The following is a 14,645-nucleotide window of genomic DNA, read 5'->3' on the forward strand; positions in this document are numbered from 1 at the left end:
AAATGCACTGCATCATCAAATTTCTAAGAATACAGCAATGATTTGGCTGAAGATATTGAATTGGCAAGTTGACATTATAAATTTAGTTCACATTGTTTTTCCACCTTTCTTTGTTCCGAGGTGATGACGAATGAATTGTTATTTTATTTCTTGGTGGGAAATGTATAGTTCCGTATAAGTACAAAATTTCTCAGATTCGTGGGATTGGCATCTTAGACTCCGTCTTCATGGGTTTCTATAAATGATGAAAAGATATGTCGATTTGATAAAAGAAAGTTTGAAGATTGTTTATTGATTGCATATGATGCATGGTTAAGCCATCATTTTTGCTTAGAAGGGGAGTCAGGAAACAACGTAATTCTAAAATGATGTATACTGACATTAAGGTTAACCTTTTCGAGTATGATGAAAATGAAATGTATGCCATTCTTACTAGTTAGATCAGCATTAAAGATGGGATTGTGCAAAATTAAAGCAGAGTTTGACAAAATGCTTGCCACAACACTAGTAGACCTGTCATTTATGCTATGCAGCCACATCAAATGTCCCATTTTCCATTTTCCATCACTGATCAATTCGATACAAATAAAAGAGTATTGAAAAGCTTCTGTCAAAGTGACCTGTCCGTTTCTAGCTTTCCCTCAATCCCCAAATGCATGCAACACAAAGAATGGTTGTTCTCGGTCTTAAAATAATTGTGAAAATTTTCAAGTTTGCTTACTTCACGGAATATAATAAGGATTGTTTTTAGGCTAAAGCTTAGTAATGTTAAGGAAAACTGTCTTACAGATAGTTAATTATAGAATTTCCGACAATCACGTATTGCTAACCACTACATGATGAACAACTACATGGGTGATTGCAATAAGTAAAGTAGAAACCATTGACTACAAAATGAAAATGACCAAAGGAAAAGCAACTCCATGCATCCATCCAACAAGCAGTGCAAAGAAAACAACACTATTTATGAAGACATATTCAATGTATTCTCCACTTTAAAAGCCGGCAAGCCAAGCTCCTAATAAAGATAGATATGCCAACTTAGTAATGCCGTGTTTTCTGGAAACTGGATTTTGCATTCTACAACCAAAATCCAAAAATATATCTCAAAGAATCAATTGAAGGAATTGAATTCCAGCACAACATTCTTATCTATGCCCTCCCCCCTCCGCTATTTCACTAAACATCTCTCATTTATATTCTGAAAAGGGTTGTTGGCATGGGAAATTAATTTAGGCCTCAACACTTCAAAAATACTCAACTACTTGGATTTCAAGCAACAATTTTTGGAAAATTAATTAGCTGTATGGCCCTCATGTATATATTATCAAACACCCACCCTCCTTTATTTACGAAAGAGTTGCTGGCATCAGGGAATTATTTGAATACACATGCATCTCAGTACTTCAAAATGGTTAAATACTTTGACTTAAGGCATTACTTGTTGTTGGCAAATTGACACTGCTTCTTTGATCTTCGGAGCATTTAATAGTTAGGCGGAAAGTTCTTGTGAAAGATCACATCCACTTCCAAAACTTCTGAGAATGAGCGAAAGTTGGCTATTTACAATGATCCAATAGGCCAGACGGAAGAGGTTCACCAATCTCATTTCTGTAGTACTGGTCTAATATAAATTGCGTTGAAGAAACAGTGAATGGTGACCAGATGGAGCAAGGCATTATGAATCTTGGGACCTACGGAGTTCCCCTCAGAGGGTGACCTGATGATCACTGAAATATTAAGCGCTCTTATTTCTCTTTATCAGCACCAATGTTATTAAGAAAACTACATTTCCCATATTTATCTCTCAAAACCTTATCGTCCAGCGTATGCACACTGATAGAAGCACGTGTGCCTGTCCTGCACTGAATTGGGTTCTCCTTTTCAAGTAATCAAAATCTTTGGCTTTAGCTTTTTACGCACTCCTCTTTTCTCAATATCTCACTTTGGTAATTCCTTCAAACGCCGTGTCTCTTTCTCTCTCAATCACTCTTTAATTCTTTCTCAAGACATTCTTTAGGTGATATTCACTTTTTATGTGCATTCACTTCAGGATCTCACTCTCTGCATCTTTCAAATAAGTCAGACTGTACTTAGTTCATATTTCCTTATGGCACCAAACTATAGACACTTCCACAACCTCGGATTTCAATCTCTTTCCCCCATCAAAGATCAGAAAAACCAAACTTCTCAGCCTCCCTTGCCTACTTCAGACCCTGCATTTCCTATATTAGCCATTACTGTGTTAAGCATCATGGGTACAGCTTTCTTGCTAGTTAGCTATTATATCTTCGTGAGCAGATGCTGCGGCTCTAACTGGCACCAACTTAATCTGCTACGACGAATATCTTTGTTTCGAGCAAGACAAGAGGAAGATACATTCATTGCCTTCTCTCCAATGATGTGGAATCGCGGGCTTGATGAATCAGTCATTCGAGAAATCCCAACTTTTCAGTTCAAAAGGGTAGGTGATGAGAGAAGTATCTATGGTTGTGTGGTTTGTCTGAATGAGTTTCAAGAGCATGACATGCTTAGAGTTCTTCCGAACTGCGGCCATGCATTCCACTTAGATTGCATTGATATATGGCTCCAAAGCAGTGCCAATTGTCCTCTTTGCAGAACAAGCATTTCAGGCACTACGCGCTATCCAATCAATCGAATCATAGCACCTAGCTCTTCCCCTCAAGACTCACAGCCTTACACGGATAGCCTGATGGGTGGAGACGAGGACTTTGTAGTGATAGAACTTGGAGGAGAAGATGGAGGTGATCTACTACCACATAGGCAACAAGAGAGAGACAATTCAAGAGAAGAATTAATGCAGTTGCAGCCTAGAGCTCAATCGCCAAAAAAGCTGGAGCAGAAGCCCGGAAACTTAAAATCAAGAAAGCGCCACCATGTCTCAATTATGGGAGATGAGTGCATTGACGTTAGACAGAAAGATGATCAGTTCTCGATCCAACCCATCAGGAGATCTTTCTCATTGGATTCTGCTGTGGACCGAAAACTTTTCTTATCTGTTCAAGCCATTGTTCAAAGAAACAGACATCCTGGCGAGATTAATACTACCGAAGAATGCAGTAATGGAGCTCGGAGGTCTTTATTTCCATTTGGACACGGCCGACGACCCAGAAATGCGGTACTTCCTGTTGAATTTGATTTATAATTAGAGATTGTTTAACTTTAATTTTGGTTGCTAATTTGTTTTAAGTTGGAAAATTTCGTTAGGCAAATGAGTATAACAAAAAAGAGAGTCAGATGAGTGTAGAGTGAGTGACTTTTCAGTTTTCACTGATGTTACATAGTGAGAAAAACAAATGGGGTTCTTAGTTCCTTACCGAAAACGCAGGCATGGGTGTGAGAATCATTGCTTAAGGCACCATGTGTGGATAAGATTGATGTCATTCAATAATGAGTTGTTTCTCTTCATGAATGACAATGATTGCTTCCATGCGCTTCTGTTTAGAGTTTCAGAGAGAGACAGAGAGGAAGAGAAGAGGCAAAGAGGAGCATTTTAATGGAAGCCAGAGGGAAGGGGCCCAACAATGAGTAACTATAGTTCTACAAGGTAGAACGACGGAGGTCCTTTAGCAATGATCACCGACTTCTTTTGTCTTGCAGTAATTATTTTGCTACTGCTGAAGATGATTTTGTTCAATTTTAATTAACCAAAAATGTGTTCTTACACCATTAATTATGCCATTATTTTGAGCTAAAAGACAATGGGGGACGAGTGGCTAAATGCTCAAAAGACGATGGAAGTGTTAAATTGGGTGACAACCATGAACTTGCTTGATGCTGACAGAGCAATGAATCACGACCTGGGAACAGAGACTAAAATTCAGGGGGCACGGTCGGTCATCAGACTTTAGAGACTACACTGCTCCTTAACAATGCCTATTGATAAGAAAGTTTAAAGAGTAATGATGGTATCATGCAACAGGTTAAAATTTAACTTCTTCACTCGACCAAATTTTTTTTTATCGCATCTATCTCATTTGCATTCTTCAGGCAACCGCACTGACAAAGATGAAAAACATATTTGGTTTAAGAGAACATCAAATTGAGTACAAGTAGCAGCATTATATTAATTAGCTTTCCCGCACAAAACTTGCTAACAGATTGGCATGTCCAAAGTTGTTTCCAACAAGGGCTGGGGAAGAAAGAGAATCTACTTTGTGTGCCTTAAAAGACCAGCTGCACATCTATACTAAAGATTAAATAGAACAAAAAATGTTCCTAACCATTTCACTGACAAAATCAAGCCCAAACAGAACTGCACAAACATTGCTATCACAGCGACTAATACAAGTCTACTATATTGAGCTTGCTGAATTCTGGTCAACAGGAACACCGGGTATGGAAAATTTGGAAGCGAGACTATTTTGTGGCAAAGGCAAGGCCTTCGTCGGAAGCCGGTTAGTGGATGTACCACGGGCCTTTGTCTTTAATTCTTCGAGAAGACGTTGGGCTTCTTTGAGTTCATCTTGTGCACTTGATCCATGGCCCTCCCAGGCATCAATTACTCGCTGCTGGAATTCCATTGCAAGGGCGTAGCTGATACATTCAAGTTATCCAAATTTAAGAAGGGCAAAATACATTGCAAGACAGACTCGTTTCAATAGATGTTACCATGACAATGCATGCTTGTACATCTACATGTGCAAAATGAATCAGTGCAACATGCATGGAAATTTTGTATAACACATTAGAATTTAAGTTCTTCTAAACCAAGTGGTAGCTTTTTTGTTGGCAGAAGAAGCTGCACGAATGTACAAGAACATAGCATATCTATCACTTTATTACATTGTTGGAACTTGAACGTTTCACCTTTAGACTCCTTGAAATCTGTTTTCCCTCAATATTCAATTTCTCTCTCTTCCTTGAATGGCCTGGAACAGATTTCACTTCAGTAATGCCCAAGGCTAACTCTCACCAAGTGGTAATCCTAAATCGAAAAGGGAAACTTTCCAATGACTGATGCCAGGTCAAATTGGAATTTTCCTTTTTATTATTTAAAGAAGCTTCACACAATTGCATTAAGAAAGAGAGCTGAAGACCCAGGTACCAAAGGTCCAAGTTAGAGTACAACCCGTCTAGATTAGCCCAATATGTATTAGTTTGAGGTAGCAGGATATTTTTGGCTTAAATTCAGAGCAATAATTTGTACAAATCTATCAATGAGATACCCATAAAGATGACAAAGGCACAATGGCTAGACAGTGATGGTCAAGGAAGAGAAAGTACAGGACAAGGAGAAAAGAGAACTGTGAGCACTGAAGGTTACAGTCTTCTGTGCGACCACCAATAGTTTCCATTTATTTACTTTTGAAATCCATTTTACCTATTACTTTAACACAAGAAACAAAAAATAACTAAACTATCATCTAGAAAACTAACTAAACTGTGATCAAATATTAAAAGCCAACATACAATAAGATGGAAGCATCAACTCTTTCAGTAAAACCAAATACCAAAATTGTTTCCCATTTAACAATGAACGAGAGGTAAACCACTTTTTGATGCAATTAGTATAGGTAGATATGACTGTTCAGCAGAAATATATTAACTTTGCCATAATTAAAGGCTTCAGAGTTCAGATAAGTACACACTTCGTTAGAAAGCAGGAAAGATGTCACCATGTAACTAATCCAACAAAAGGGTAATTGAAATGCAACTCCAACAATACTGAACTAATAAAAGCATCTTGCATGGTTAAAAAGAAAAAACTAAGCAAAACAATCTTACCTTCCCATGGCACCATATGCTTTTGAAAGATTCTGGCAAGCTTCAATTGAATCTGCATGATTAGGACCAAGAGAGACATCCATGATGTCCTTTGCAACTGCAAACATCTGTGCTGCTGACTGAGGTCTATCTAATTCCAAATAGGCTGCCCCCAAATTGTTGTAAATATACCCAACCCCAAAATGCTTGGAACCAAAGCTCTCTTTCAATCTCTCAGCCGCACTCTCTAAGTAAGGAATGGCCTGTGGCACCTCACCTTTCAACAGGAGTAACCACCCTATTCTAGCAGACACACTTCCCTCTGAGTGCTGCTCTTGAGGCTGCTTCTCAAGCAAAGCCAACGTTCTCTTCAACAAAGAAATTGCAATCTCAAACTCATTCATAGTCTCATATTGCATTGATATCTCTGAGTACGCCTCAGCAACTTCAATTGGAGAGACTGTCTCTTTCTTGTCAAGAATTCCACAAGCAATCTCCAAACACCTTTTTGCGTCTGCAAATTTTTCTTGGTTACAAAGAGCCTTTCCCATTGAAATAAACACCAGAGCTCGATTCTCACTATCTTTCTCCGTCTGCTGAACTACGCCTTTCAAAGTATTAATAGCCTCATCATACTTCCCCAATGCGATCTGCATATTAGCAGCATCAATCTCTGCTTGGAGCAGCTCAGAACTAAGACCCCAGTTCTTCAAAACCTTCTGAGACAACTCATTCTGCTCCATTGCCTTCTCATGCTCCTCCATACCAGTATAAATAACTCCAAGAATCCTCCTATCATGTGCAACCTCCACCGAATTATGACCCAGCTCCTTCCTATGAATGTCCAATGCCTTCAAACCAAAGGGCAAGGCCTCCTTAAAATCTAGAACTGAAACATAAGCTTCAGCCAACTCCCTATATGCCACTCCCAATTCCTTACTATCCTTCTCCAAAGTCATCTCCTTGATTTCCAAAGCCTTCTTAAGATTCCCAAGAGCCTCCTCTCTCCTCCCCATTGCTGTTTTCACGTTCCCCAATTCAAGTTGCACCGCATGCAGCACCGGCCTAATGTCCTCGACACTAGCAACACCCTCTTCCTCTAACCTATTAAGCAACCTATTAGCCCTATTAAGATAGCCCAAACTATCATTGAACCTCTTTAAACTATAGTTGACAGAACCCATCAATTGTAAAGCCATAGCAACAAGTAAAGAAGGTTTACCATCTTGATCCAATGCTTTCAATGCTCTATCAGCAAAAGAAAGAGCCTTTTCAGGGTCGTCACCTTCTTGGTCAAGTTTGAGTCCAACTTTCAATGAAGCTAACCCCAGCTCTCTCTCATGAAAACATGCTTCCATTTCTTTAAATGCTCTGAGCATTTCTTCAGCGGTTTTAGCTGACTCAAAAGCTTCCTCAAGATCAGATTTTTCTCTCAGTTTTCTCTGCCTGGAGGACGATTGGGTTGGTTTTTCCACAAGGGTATCCAGATTACGTGATGGGTTTGTTTGGAATTGGTGGGTTCTGAGGATTAAGCCATGGATTTTGCCACAGGTTTGGAGGCGGCGGGCGGTTGAGTGAAGCGACGAAGAAGATGATGATGGAGAATTATCAGAAGTGCAATTCTGATAGTGAAGAGGGACAATTGTCCTGAATCCTCGGCCGTTGAAGTTTGAAAGAAGTGAAAGTGAAGCCTTTTTCATTGTGAAATTAAGAAGTCTCGAGGGATTTTAGTTATTTTGGGAGTTTAGGTTTTTCTTTCTTCGGTTTGGTTAAACCCTTGAAAAACCCTCTGCGGTGACTTTCTCTGTTTCGTTTTGTAAGCAAGGGTAACAGGGGGAGGAAGAGAGGAGCAGTACTAAAACGCTGTCGTTTCTTCGCTTGAGCGTTTGGTTGCAGTGCTCTGATTTTTGCGACACCAAAAAATTCCTCCACCTATTTTGTGTAAGTAAACCTTGTTTTGCAAATGTAGGCTGCAAAGCAGACAAACTATTTTGCCAATATTAATTTGCTTGACCAAAGACAATATGTACAAAGAAATATAGAAATTGAATGTAATTTTAAATGATCAATGGCTTGTAATTGTTTGTTTATACACTATCAGAAGGATAACAGTAACTCATTGGAGTATTATGTTGCCTTCCGAATCTGAGTTGAGGCATTCTAGAAACTAACCTCATGATGAATCTATATACAACAAAGAATACAGAGTTTCCTTTCAATAATAGAACATAAAACCCTAATCCAACAATGGAAACCCATTTGCACTTCATTCATCTGAACTGAAGTACCACTCCGCAATCAACGTACTTACTGATCAATGGAAGCTCAGGGGCCTTAAATTTACAGTGGGAGTTTCAGGAGGTCTGCTATAAATATCATCAAAATGAAGATTTACATCCCCTCCAGCTTCAAGATCATCCTGGTAAGTCGTCCGGGATAACCTCCGAGAATCCCTCCAATCAAGAAATTGTTCTTGCTCTTCTACACTTCTCTCAGAGAAGTTATCATAATGACGGTCCGTAGAATAGTGGTTAAAATCAGGAGGCTCAAGAAAACTTGCTTGGGGCTGTGCACCATGTGAACCACTTCTAGCCCACCAATGGCTCCTAGTATGGTGCGCCAAGTCATTTGTATCATGATGCTGAAGCACGCTGTCATGGAAGAAATGAGGTGATGGGGAAGCTTCAAGATGCGACCGTGTGCGATCATCATAATGGTGTGGCCAGTATTCTTCATCTCTTGCTTCATTATGTGTCATGTTGCTTGGCACCCAAAAATCTCCATGCTGTCGCTCAGTTGGTTCAAACGGCCTCATCGCAGTGTCTCTCCTATAACTGGTCACATGATGAGGTCGAGAGGTATAATACCAATCTAGGAGATATGGGTGATTCTTTTGATCAGCATCAATTAGCCATAAAGAACCCAAATTGTAGCCGGTGGCAGGAATATTCTGCTGCATTTCCCTTGATAAAAGGCCATTTCTATCTCCATAAGTTCTCATTGGGCTACCTCGCCACAATCTACCGGGAGAATATGCATGTCTGGCACCCTGCCCTTGCAACTTTTGCTCCCTGAAAGTTCTAATATTTGACAAGAACTGCTTACCCTGAGCATCTGGCTCCCATGAAGGGTAGCAACTCTGGAAACTACAATCAGAATTAAATAATACAAGATGAAATTATACAGCAGAAAAAAAAAATTAGAAAGGAGATTCAACACAATACAATGAGAGAAAAAGCACCACAACCAAGAAAAATAAAAAAACTGAACTTGAGAGAAAAGAAAATAGAAAGAAAGAATAACAAATTATGAAAGAATTGGGGGAAGTAATAACTCTAAAAGGACAGGAAGGCATTTGACATAATCAGCCAAAAAATAATAATTAGGTGTAGATAAAGGCATTTTGTACAAAGCAATAGCATATTATGTCTCATCAGATGGTATTTTAAAATGAAAATCAAAACTTTCTGTCAGCTTTTATCACAGAATATTGATATAAGATTTTGAGGTGATTTTGGATTTCCAACACCATATTCACCTAGCAAATAGCAAGAATGATATGTGCAGGCGTAGGATAGAGCAACCATTCAAGTTTGATTAACCTTGCTATAATCATACCTCAAGAATGATTTCTCCATTTTCCCTTGGGAACTCCTCTGTGCGCGAGATGCATTATGCGGAGAGCCATAATTGCCATTGCCATGGTTTTGGAAATCAAAGGCACTAAAACTGCAAAATGAAGAAGGGAATAATCAAACACATTATCTCATTTGATGGGCACATGATATAGCTACTAATAAACTGGTCCAAAAAAATTTAAAGAAAAAGAACTACCTGCAAACATGACCAACACCCTCGACATCCACAGTAAAATCTGCAATGAACTGTAAAATGTCATCCACCCGCTGCAAAATACAAAAACACAGCATTTTAGTTCAAAATCTTACATGTATAGTATAAGAAATGACAATAACTATAATTTCCAAAAGAAAAAAAAATCAATAACCTTTGGGACAACAAATAGAAGCAAGAATGGAGTGAGGAAAATTGAGGCCATCTCCTCTAGCAACATCATCCCAGTATACTGCATCACAAAATAAAATAAAGGAGAGTATACTGAGCAAAAAAAAAAGTTCAAAAAGTCAAAGTAAAGAGCAAAGAATTAAAAGCATTTCTCATATGAATGTTAATTTGATTGTATCTCCCAATCCAATAGTAACAATGCCCAGAGAAAACATGGCTAGCCTAGAAATTTGATTGCTAGAACTTGATGAAGTAAACTGGTCAGAAGAAATGATGTTTTGTTACTTGAAAATCCATAGACTACTGTGAGTTGTAAAATTAAGTACTAGAAGTATCTGTCATATCTTCCAAACTGAGCTTCAGACAATAAGGAAAAGCAACGACAAATGCAAACTAAACATATGGCTCTATGGCAGGTAAAACATCGTATGTTCAAAGATTTTTACAATTGAAAAAGCATACAACTCCTAGTTTACAGGTAAAACAAAAATAGGAACTAAGCATGATTACCTGAAATAGAGTTTCGAACTCTATCCGCACTATCTCAGTGTTCTCTTTACCACGCCATCTCTTTGGCATATAATGTGTATGTTGGACCACCATAGACATGGCTCCTTCTGGATCAAGGACCAGAAGTTCATCGGTAACTGCAGCCCGGCTAATAGCCGTTATGGTTCCAAAAACAGCTGCATACCAAAACAAGTTCCGACCAAATATCTACAAATTTGAAAGAAGTGTGTAAATAACTGAAATGAAACATGAAAGAGTTTAACAGAAAATACAATAATCTTAAACAGTAAAGGTTCAAAGATATTACATGGCCCTCTAGCAAAGATTCTTCCAGAAAGGCAATAATGATCAAAATAGCAGCAAAGCCACCAGATACAAACGAGATAAACTTTGCGATGATAGAAATAATTGGTGAGGGGAATTGCTTTAGGTACTCAGAAGCATGCAGTACACTGCTATTAATCCGGTGCTTGAATAAATGGTCAACCTGTAAAGACAAAGACAACAGTATAATACAGCATTACAGTATGTAAGAACAAGAGATCTAGCAGTGTAAATATCCATCTCAAGAAACAACTATTGCATCTTATTTTTACAATAGGTTCTAAACAACTTTTCTTCCTCATAATAAATTTAAATTCTTGTTTCGATTTAAACTAATTAAGATTTTCAAATCAGACACAAAGATGTAACTTCAAACATTTGACTAAAGCTCAAGATTACTAGATAAAAATAATAACACGAACTTGTGAGGATAGGCAGTGACCAAATCCTTATTGACTTTACCGCACAAAAGAAAATGATTTAACTTACAAATGAAGCAGAGAGAAGGGGGAATGACCATACCTCATTGAATTCCCTAAACATCCACTTCGACAAATTTGACCATCTCCGGGATGAAGCCGTGCTTGGATGGTTATAAAATTGTTCAGCATGCCTTAAGAAGAGATAAACCAGCATGAATATAACAAGAAATGGAGAGAGAAGAAGCATAGCAAGCCCGACAACCATAAGCCTCTTCTTCAATGTTCTAGGATTAGAAACAAAGTCCCTTCTAACACAGAAGTTTCTGCAAAAAACACACATTCCAAAAAATTGGTCATAAACCTGTAGAATTATTTTTTCTTTTCTTCAAAAAAAAAAATACTAATAGAAAATGTTTTTGGCAACAAATATCAACAAAACCTCAAAAAAATTGTCAAGGTTAGTTTCAGGTTTACATTTGAAACTTGAAGACCTTAATAAAAGGATTTTCTCCCTAAACATAGAAAAAAATGGATCAGTAAAACTTTTTCAGCATTTTGACATGCAGTGCTGGTCAAGAATGAACAAAGATGCAGCATTATAAAAGAAACAGCAATTAAACACTATTCTAATTTGCAACCAACTCTTTTCTTGCTACTTCGTGAAACAATATCAACCATCAAAGACACAACCTAAGCAGGACTACCCAACGTGACAGACTTCGCAGGAAAAATGCAAAATCTAAGATTTCCTAAAGCTGCAACACCACAGTCAGCAGTTAGGTACCAAAACCATGTACTGGATGATACAAAGAAATGAAGAATATATACATCATCTCGATAGTACAAAAATGTACAGGTCTCAATGGCCCTAACCATTTTCTCCAGTGTGATCCACAAAAGCCACTCTCAACATATTCAGAAAAACACAAGAACAATTAAATGACAGCATTTAATTTTCGCATTCAACACCAAAGATGCATCTTGTAGCTCCTCTCAACAATAAGCACTATGCAGCATTCTTGAAGTTGAAATATTATGCATTTAAATTGAAGAAATAAGTAATTTTATCATTAGTCTGAAAATAGAAAGTCATGACACCTGCCTCTATAGATTGTTTCGCTACAGATACACATTGAAAGGCCAGCCCATCTTACAACCAGGAACATATCATGAGATTATATCCATAACAGCAATTATCAGAAAAGTAACGTACATAAAGAAGAAAGTCAAATGTTCATAAAAAATTAAACATACCGGTCAAACATGCTCTGCAGTATACACCAATTTAAGGTCCATTCAAGTGTCTTTGTTAGTATCAGCCGATGCCGTGTTCCACCAGGGCCAAATTTCACAGTTGGACCAGCACCAGGGAACCAGGTTGAGATAGGAAAAGCAAGCACTCCTTTATTAAGCATTCCGATCAAGTAGTTCTCCTTTCGCATCAATCGCATAACCACATCATGAGCGGAAAGATCCTTGACCACACAGAGTTGTTGTGCACTTTGTAACTGGACAACCCTTTCAAGGATTGTTGCCCATGGCATGGTTTGAATTTCATTGTCAGTAACATGGAGACTGCCAATTTAAATTTCAAAATAGTAAAATCATTATAAATATATATAAGATATTGCTAAAAGTAAATGCTCTACCAAAAAGGAAAATAAAAACTTCCAACTTATAACTTATCAAATATAAACTTACCTGTTAAAATAGAAATGACGTATTCCAAGAGTGTCCTTTAATTGTGCAAAAAACCTCAAAAAACAGAATATCCAATAGAAGGAAAATAGCCCCAAATATCCAACAATAATAGCTTTTGAAAGGGTTAAAGGGGTTAATGGGCGCTGGTGAAGAGCTTCCTTAGCAAGATCACATGGCTTAATTCCAGACTCAAATGCATCCATCCCACACTTTGCATTGCGGAGACCATTCCAATCAACAAACAATAAGAAAAACCCCGAGAAACATATGGTAAAGCCCAGGCTCAGAAGTTCAACTATCCACTTTATAATTATGCACCAAAGCCCTTTCTCACAATAGTAGCTATAAAGCCGTTCAAAGAACAAGTCCAAATCAGCAATGGGTTCTACATTCAGACTCTCACCATTAAGAAGCCCCGAAGGGCTCTCACTACCAGGACTTGGTGGAACCCTCCCATAGTCAGACAACTCAATCTCAGGAGGCACATCACCTAGCAAGCCTGTGGCCAAAGAGGTTTCACCACTCCATCTCCACCTAATGCCAAGAGCATTTGCAGCCTTTTGCACCCTGAACATCATTTGTAAATCTTGAGGAAAAGCAGCCAGTCCATTCCCCAAAATACACAAATGTTTATGGCAAGGTTCTGCCAATAAGAAAAAAATCAGACAAATTCCATTTTATGATGTATGCACATGCTCACTTGTACAGAAAGAGGGGGGAAATAGAAGCAAAACAGAAAACTAATCCATCATAAAGTGCATCACAACAATAAAGAGACTAAGCGACATCATTGACCGTACAGAACTTAGCGCCAGTATCATGTTAATATTAGAATCCAAGTACTGAAACAACATTTAAACAAGACATGGAAAGAACACATCATCACAAAGTTCTTTTTTTCTAAAACCTTAAACTGATTAATTGAGTCCAAATACCTGTAAATCATAAGTTGGACAAACACCACAATTATTTCCTCAATCAACCAGCTGGCAACAGGCTAAAAGATGCAACAATTTGAACCCAGTAGCTTTGCAGATCCTTGAACACAAATGGTAGCAACTGTACGCAAAACAATAATACATAAACAGTAAAAATAAATATTAGGAAGAAAAACATCAAACAGAGATAAAATTTCAACCAGCAGGTAAATTGGTGCCAATTCTAAATTCAACTAAATCAATTTTGAATATCCCAAAGAAATGAAAGAAGAAGAAAAAAAAATTACTCTGTCAAAAGCTTAGCAGCAAAACATGCTAAAAAGGGGAGGCAATTTTTGGCGAATTTTAAGTCAACCAAAGAATCTAGTATCAATTACAATTAAAAACAAACTATATTAAACCGAACGTTATCCCAATTTATATCCATATAAATTCTTCAAAAGGAAAAAAAAAATTAGCAGAAAGAAACTCCATGCCAAGATTATTTATCACAATAAATAACTTAAAATAGTCGAATTTACCTCCGACCCACCAACGAGCAGCTCCAATATCAGCCGAAAGAATGAAGAAATAGTGAAAAACAACGAATTTGGCCGATATCCACTAACTATAATTCGGCAAAAGAGACACAAAAATCAACAAAAAAAAAAATTGAATGATGCTGGAGAATTGGAAGAAAGGAAAGACAAGAAAAGAAGAGGGTTTTGGTTGCGTGGAAGAAAAAAAAAATTATTTAGAAGTGAATCGTTTTAAAATTACAAGTTAATCAATTCAAGAATTTAAAGAGAGTTTTGCCCTCTGAACCCTTTCCTTCTGTTTTTTTCCTGGATGAAAAATAATTTCTTCTGGGTGAGAATAATAATAATAATAATAAAAAGGAAGGAAGGAGACGTGAAGGTGAGTAATACCTCTTTTTGTTGGGTTTTTAGATTGAGTGACCAAGCATTGTTTCAGCAGAAGAAGGACTTGTTTTTGTTTTGTTAAAGCTAAAACTTTCGTT

General features: G+C 37.7%; 3 protein-coding genes across 4 annotated transcripts; 1 reads left to right on the forward strand and 2 right to left on the reverse strand.

The window, feature by feature from the left end:
* Positions 1,980 to 3,670, forward strand: LOC18613163 (RING-H2 finger protein ATL16). The gene is made up of 2 exons (XM_018127115.1): positions 1,980 to 3,139; positions 3,467 to 3,670. The coding sequence occupies exons 1-2, from the start codon at positions 2,111 to 2,113 to the stop codon at positions 3,551 to 3,553; spliced, it is 1,116 nt and encodes a 371-aa protein (XP_017982604.1). The 5' UTR covers positions 1,980 to 2,110; the 3' UTR covers positions 3,554 to 3,670.
* LOC18613164 lies at positions 4,064 to 7,651 on the reverse strand. The gene is made up of 2 exons (XM_007050261.2): positions 5,749 to 7,651; positions 4,064 to 4,557 (listed from the first exon to the last, which is right to left on the reverse strand). The coding sequence occupies exons 1-2, from the start codon at positions 7,425 to 7,427 to the stop codon at positions 4,317 to 4,319; spliced, it is 1,920 nt and encodes a 639-aa protein (XP_007050323.2). The 5' UTR covers positions 7,428 to 7,651; the 3' UTR covers positions 4,064 to 4,316.
* Positions 7,755 to 14,645, reverse strand: LOC18613165 (autophagy-related protein 9). Of its 2 annotated transcripts, XM_007050262.2 has the most exons (12): positions 14,554 to 14,645; positions 14,167 to 14,252; positions 13,643 to 13,766; positions 12,708 to 13,350; positions 12,261 to 12,581; positions 11,107 to 11,329; positions 10,568 to 10,747; positions 10,261 to 10,467; positions 9,734 to 9,811; positions 9,562 to 9,632; positions 9,346 to 9,456; positions 7,755 to 8,873 (listed from the first exon to the last, which is right to left on the reverse strand). In XM_007050262.2, exons 4-12 carry the CDS (start codon positions 13,283 to 13,285, stop codon positions 8,042 to 8,044), a joined length of 2,601 nt encoding a protein of 866 aa, XP_007050324.2. In that variant the 5' UTR covers positions 13,286 to 13,350; positions 13,643 to 13,766; positions 14,167 to 14,252; positions 14,554 to 14,645; the 3' UTR covers positions 7,755 to 8,041. The 2 variants fall into 2 exon arrangements, with proteins under 2 accessions (XP_007050324.2, XP_017982596.1); XM_018127107.1 differs by lacking the exon at positions 14,554 to 14,645 and having other exon boundaries at positions 14,167 to 14,313.

The sequence above is a fragment of the Theobroma cacao genome, chromosome 1 (assembly GCF_000208745.1).
Source record: "Theobroma cacao cultivar B97-61/B2 chromosome 1, Criollo_cocoa_genome_V2, whole genome shotgun sequence".
NCBI classification, from domain to species: Eukaryota; Viridiplantae; Streptophyta; class Magnoliopsida; order Malvales; family Malvaceae; genus Theobroma; species Theobroma cacao.

Bases quoted from the DNA above. Each gene is read 5' to 3' on its own strand.
- LOC18613163 (XM_018127115.1), top strand. From the start codon at position 2,111: ATGGCACCAAACTATAGACACTTCCACAACCTCGGATTTCAATCTCTT. The intron at 3,140-3,466 runs GTACTTCCTGTT...GCTTCTGTTTAG, and splicing joins GCCGACGACCCAGAAATGCG to AGTTTCAGAGAGAGACAGAG.
- LOC18613164 (XM_007050261.2), bottom strand. From the start codon at position 7,427: ATGAAAAAGGCTTCACTTTCACTTCTTTCAAACTTCAACGGCCGAGGA. The intron at 4,558-5,748 runs GTAAGATTGTTT...TGAATGTATCAG, and splicing joins GCATATGGTGCCATGGGAAG to CTACGCCCTTGCAATGGAAT.
- LOC18613165 (XM_007050262.2), bottom strand. From the start codon at position 13,285: ATGATGTTCAGGGTGCAAAAGGCTGCAAATGCTCTTGGCATTAGGTGG. The intron at 10,468-10,567 runs GTAATATCTTTG...TCAAATTTGTAG, and splicing joins AATCTTTGCTAGAGGGCCAT to ATATTTGGTCGGAACTTGTT. The intron at 9,457-9,561 runs GTAGTTCTTTTT...TTCATTTTGCAG, and splicing joins GGTGTTGGTCATGTTTGCAG to TTTTAGTGCCTTTGATTTCC.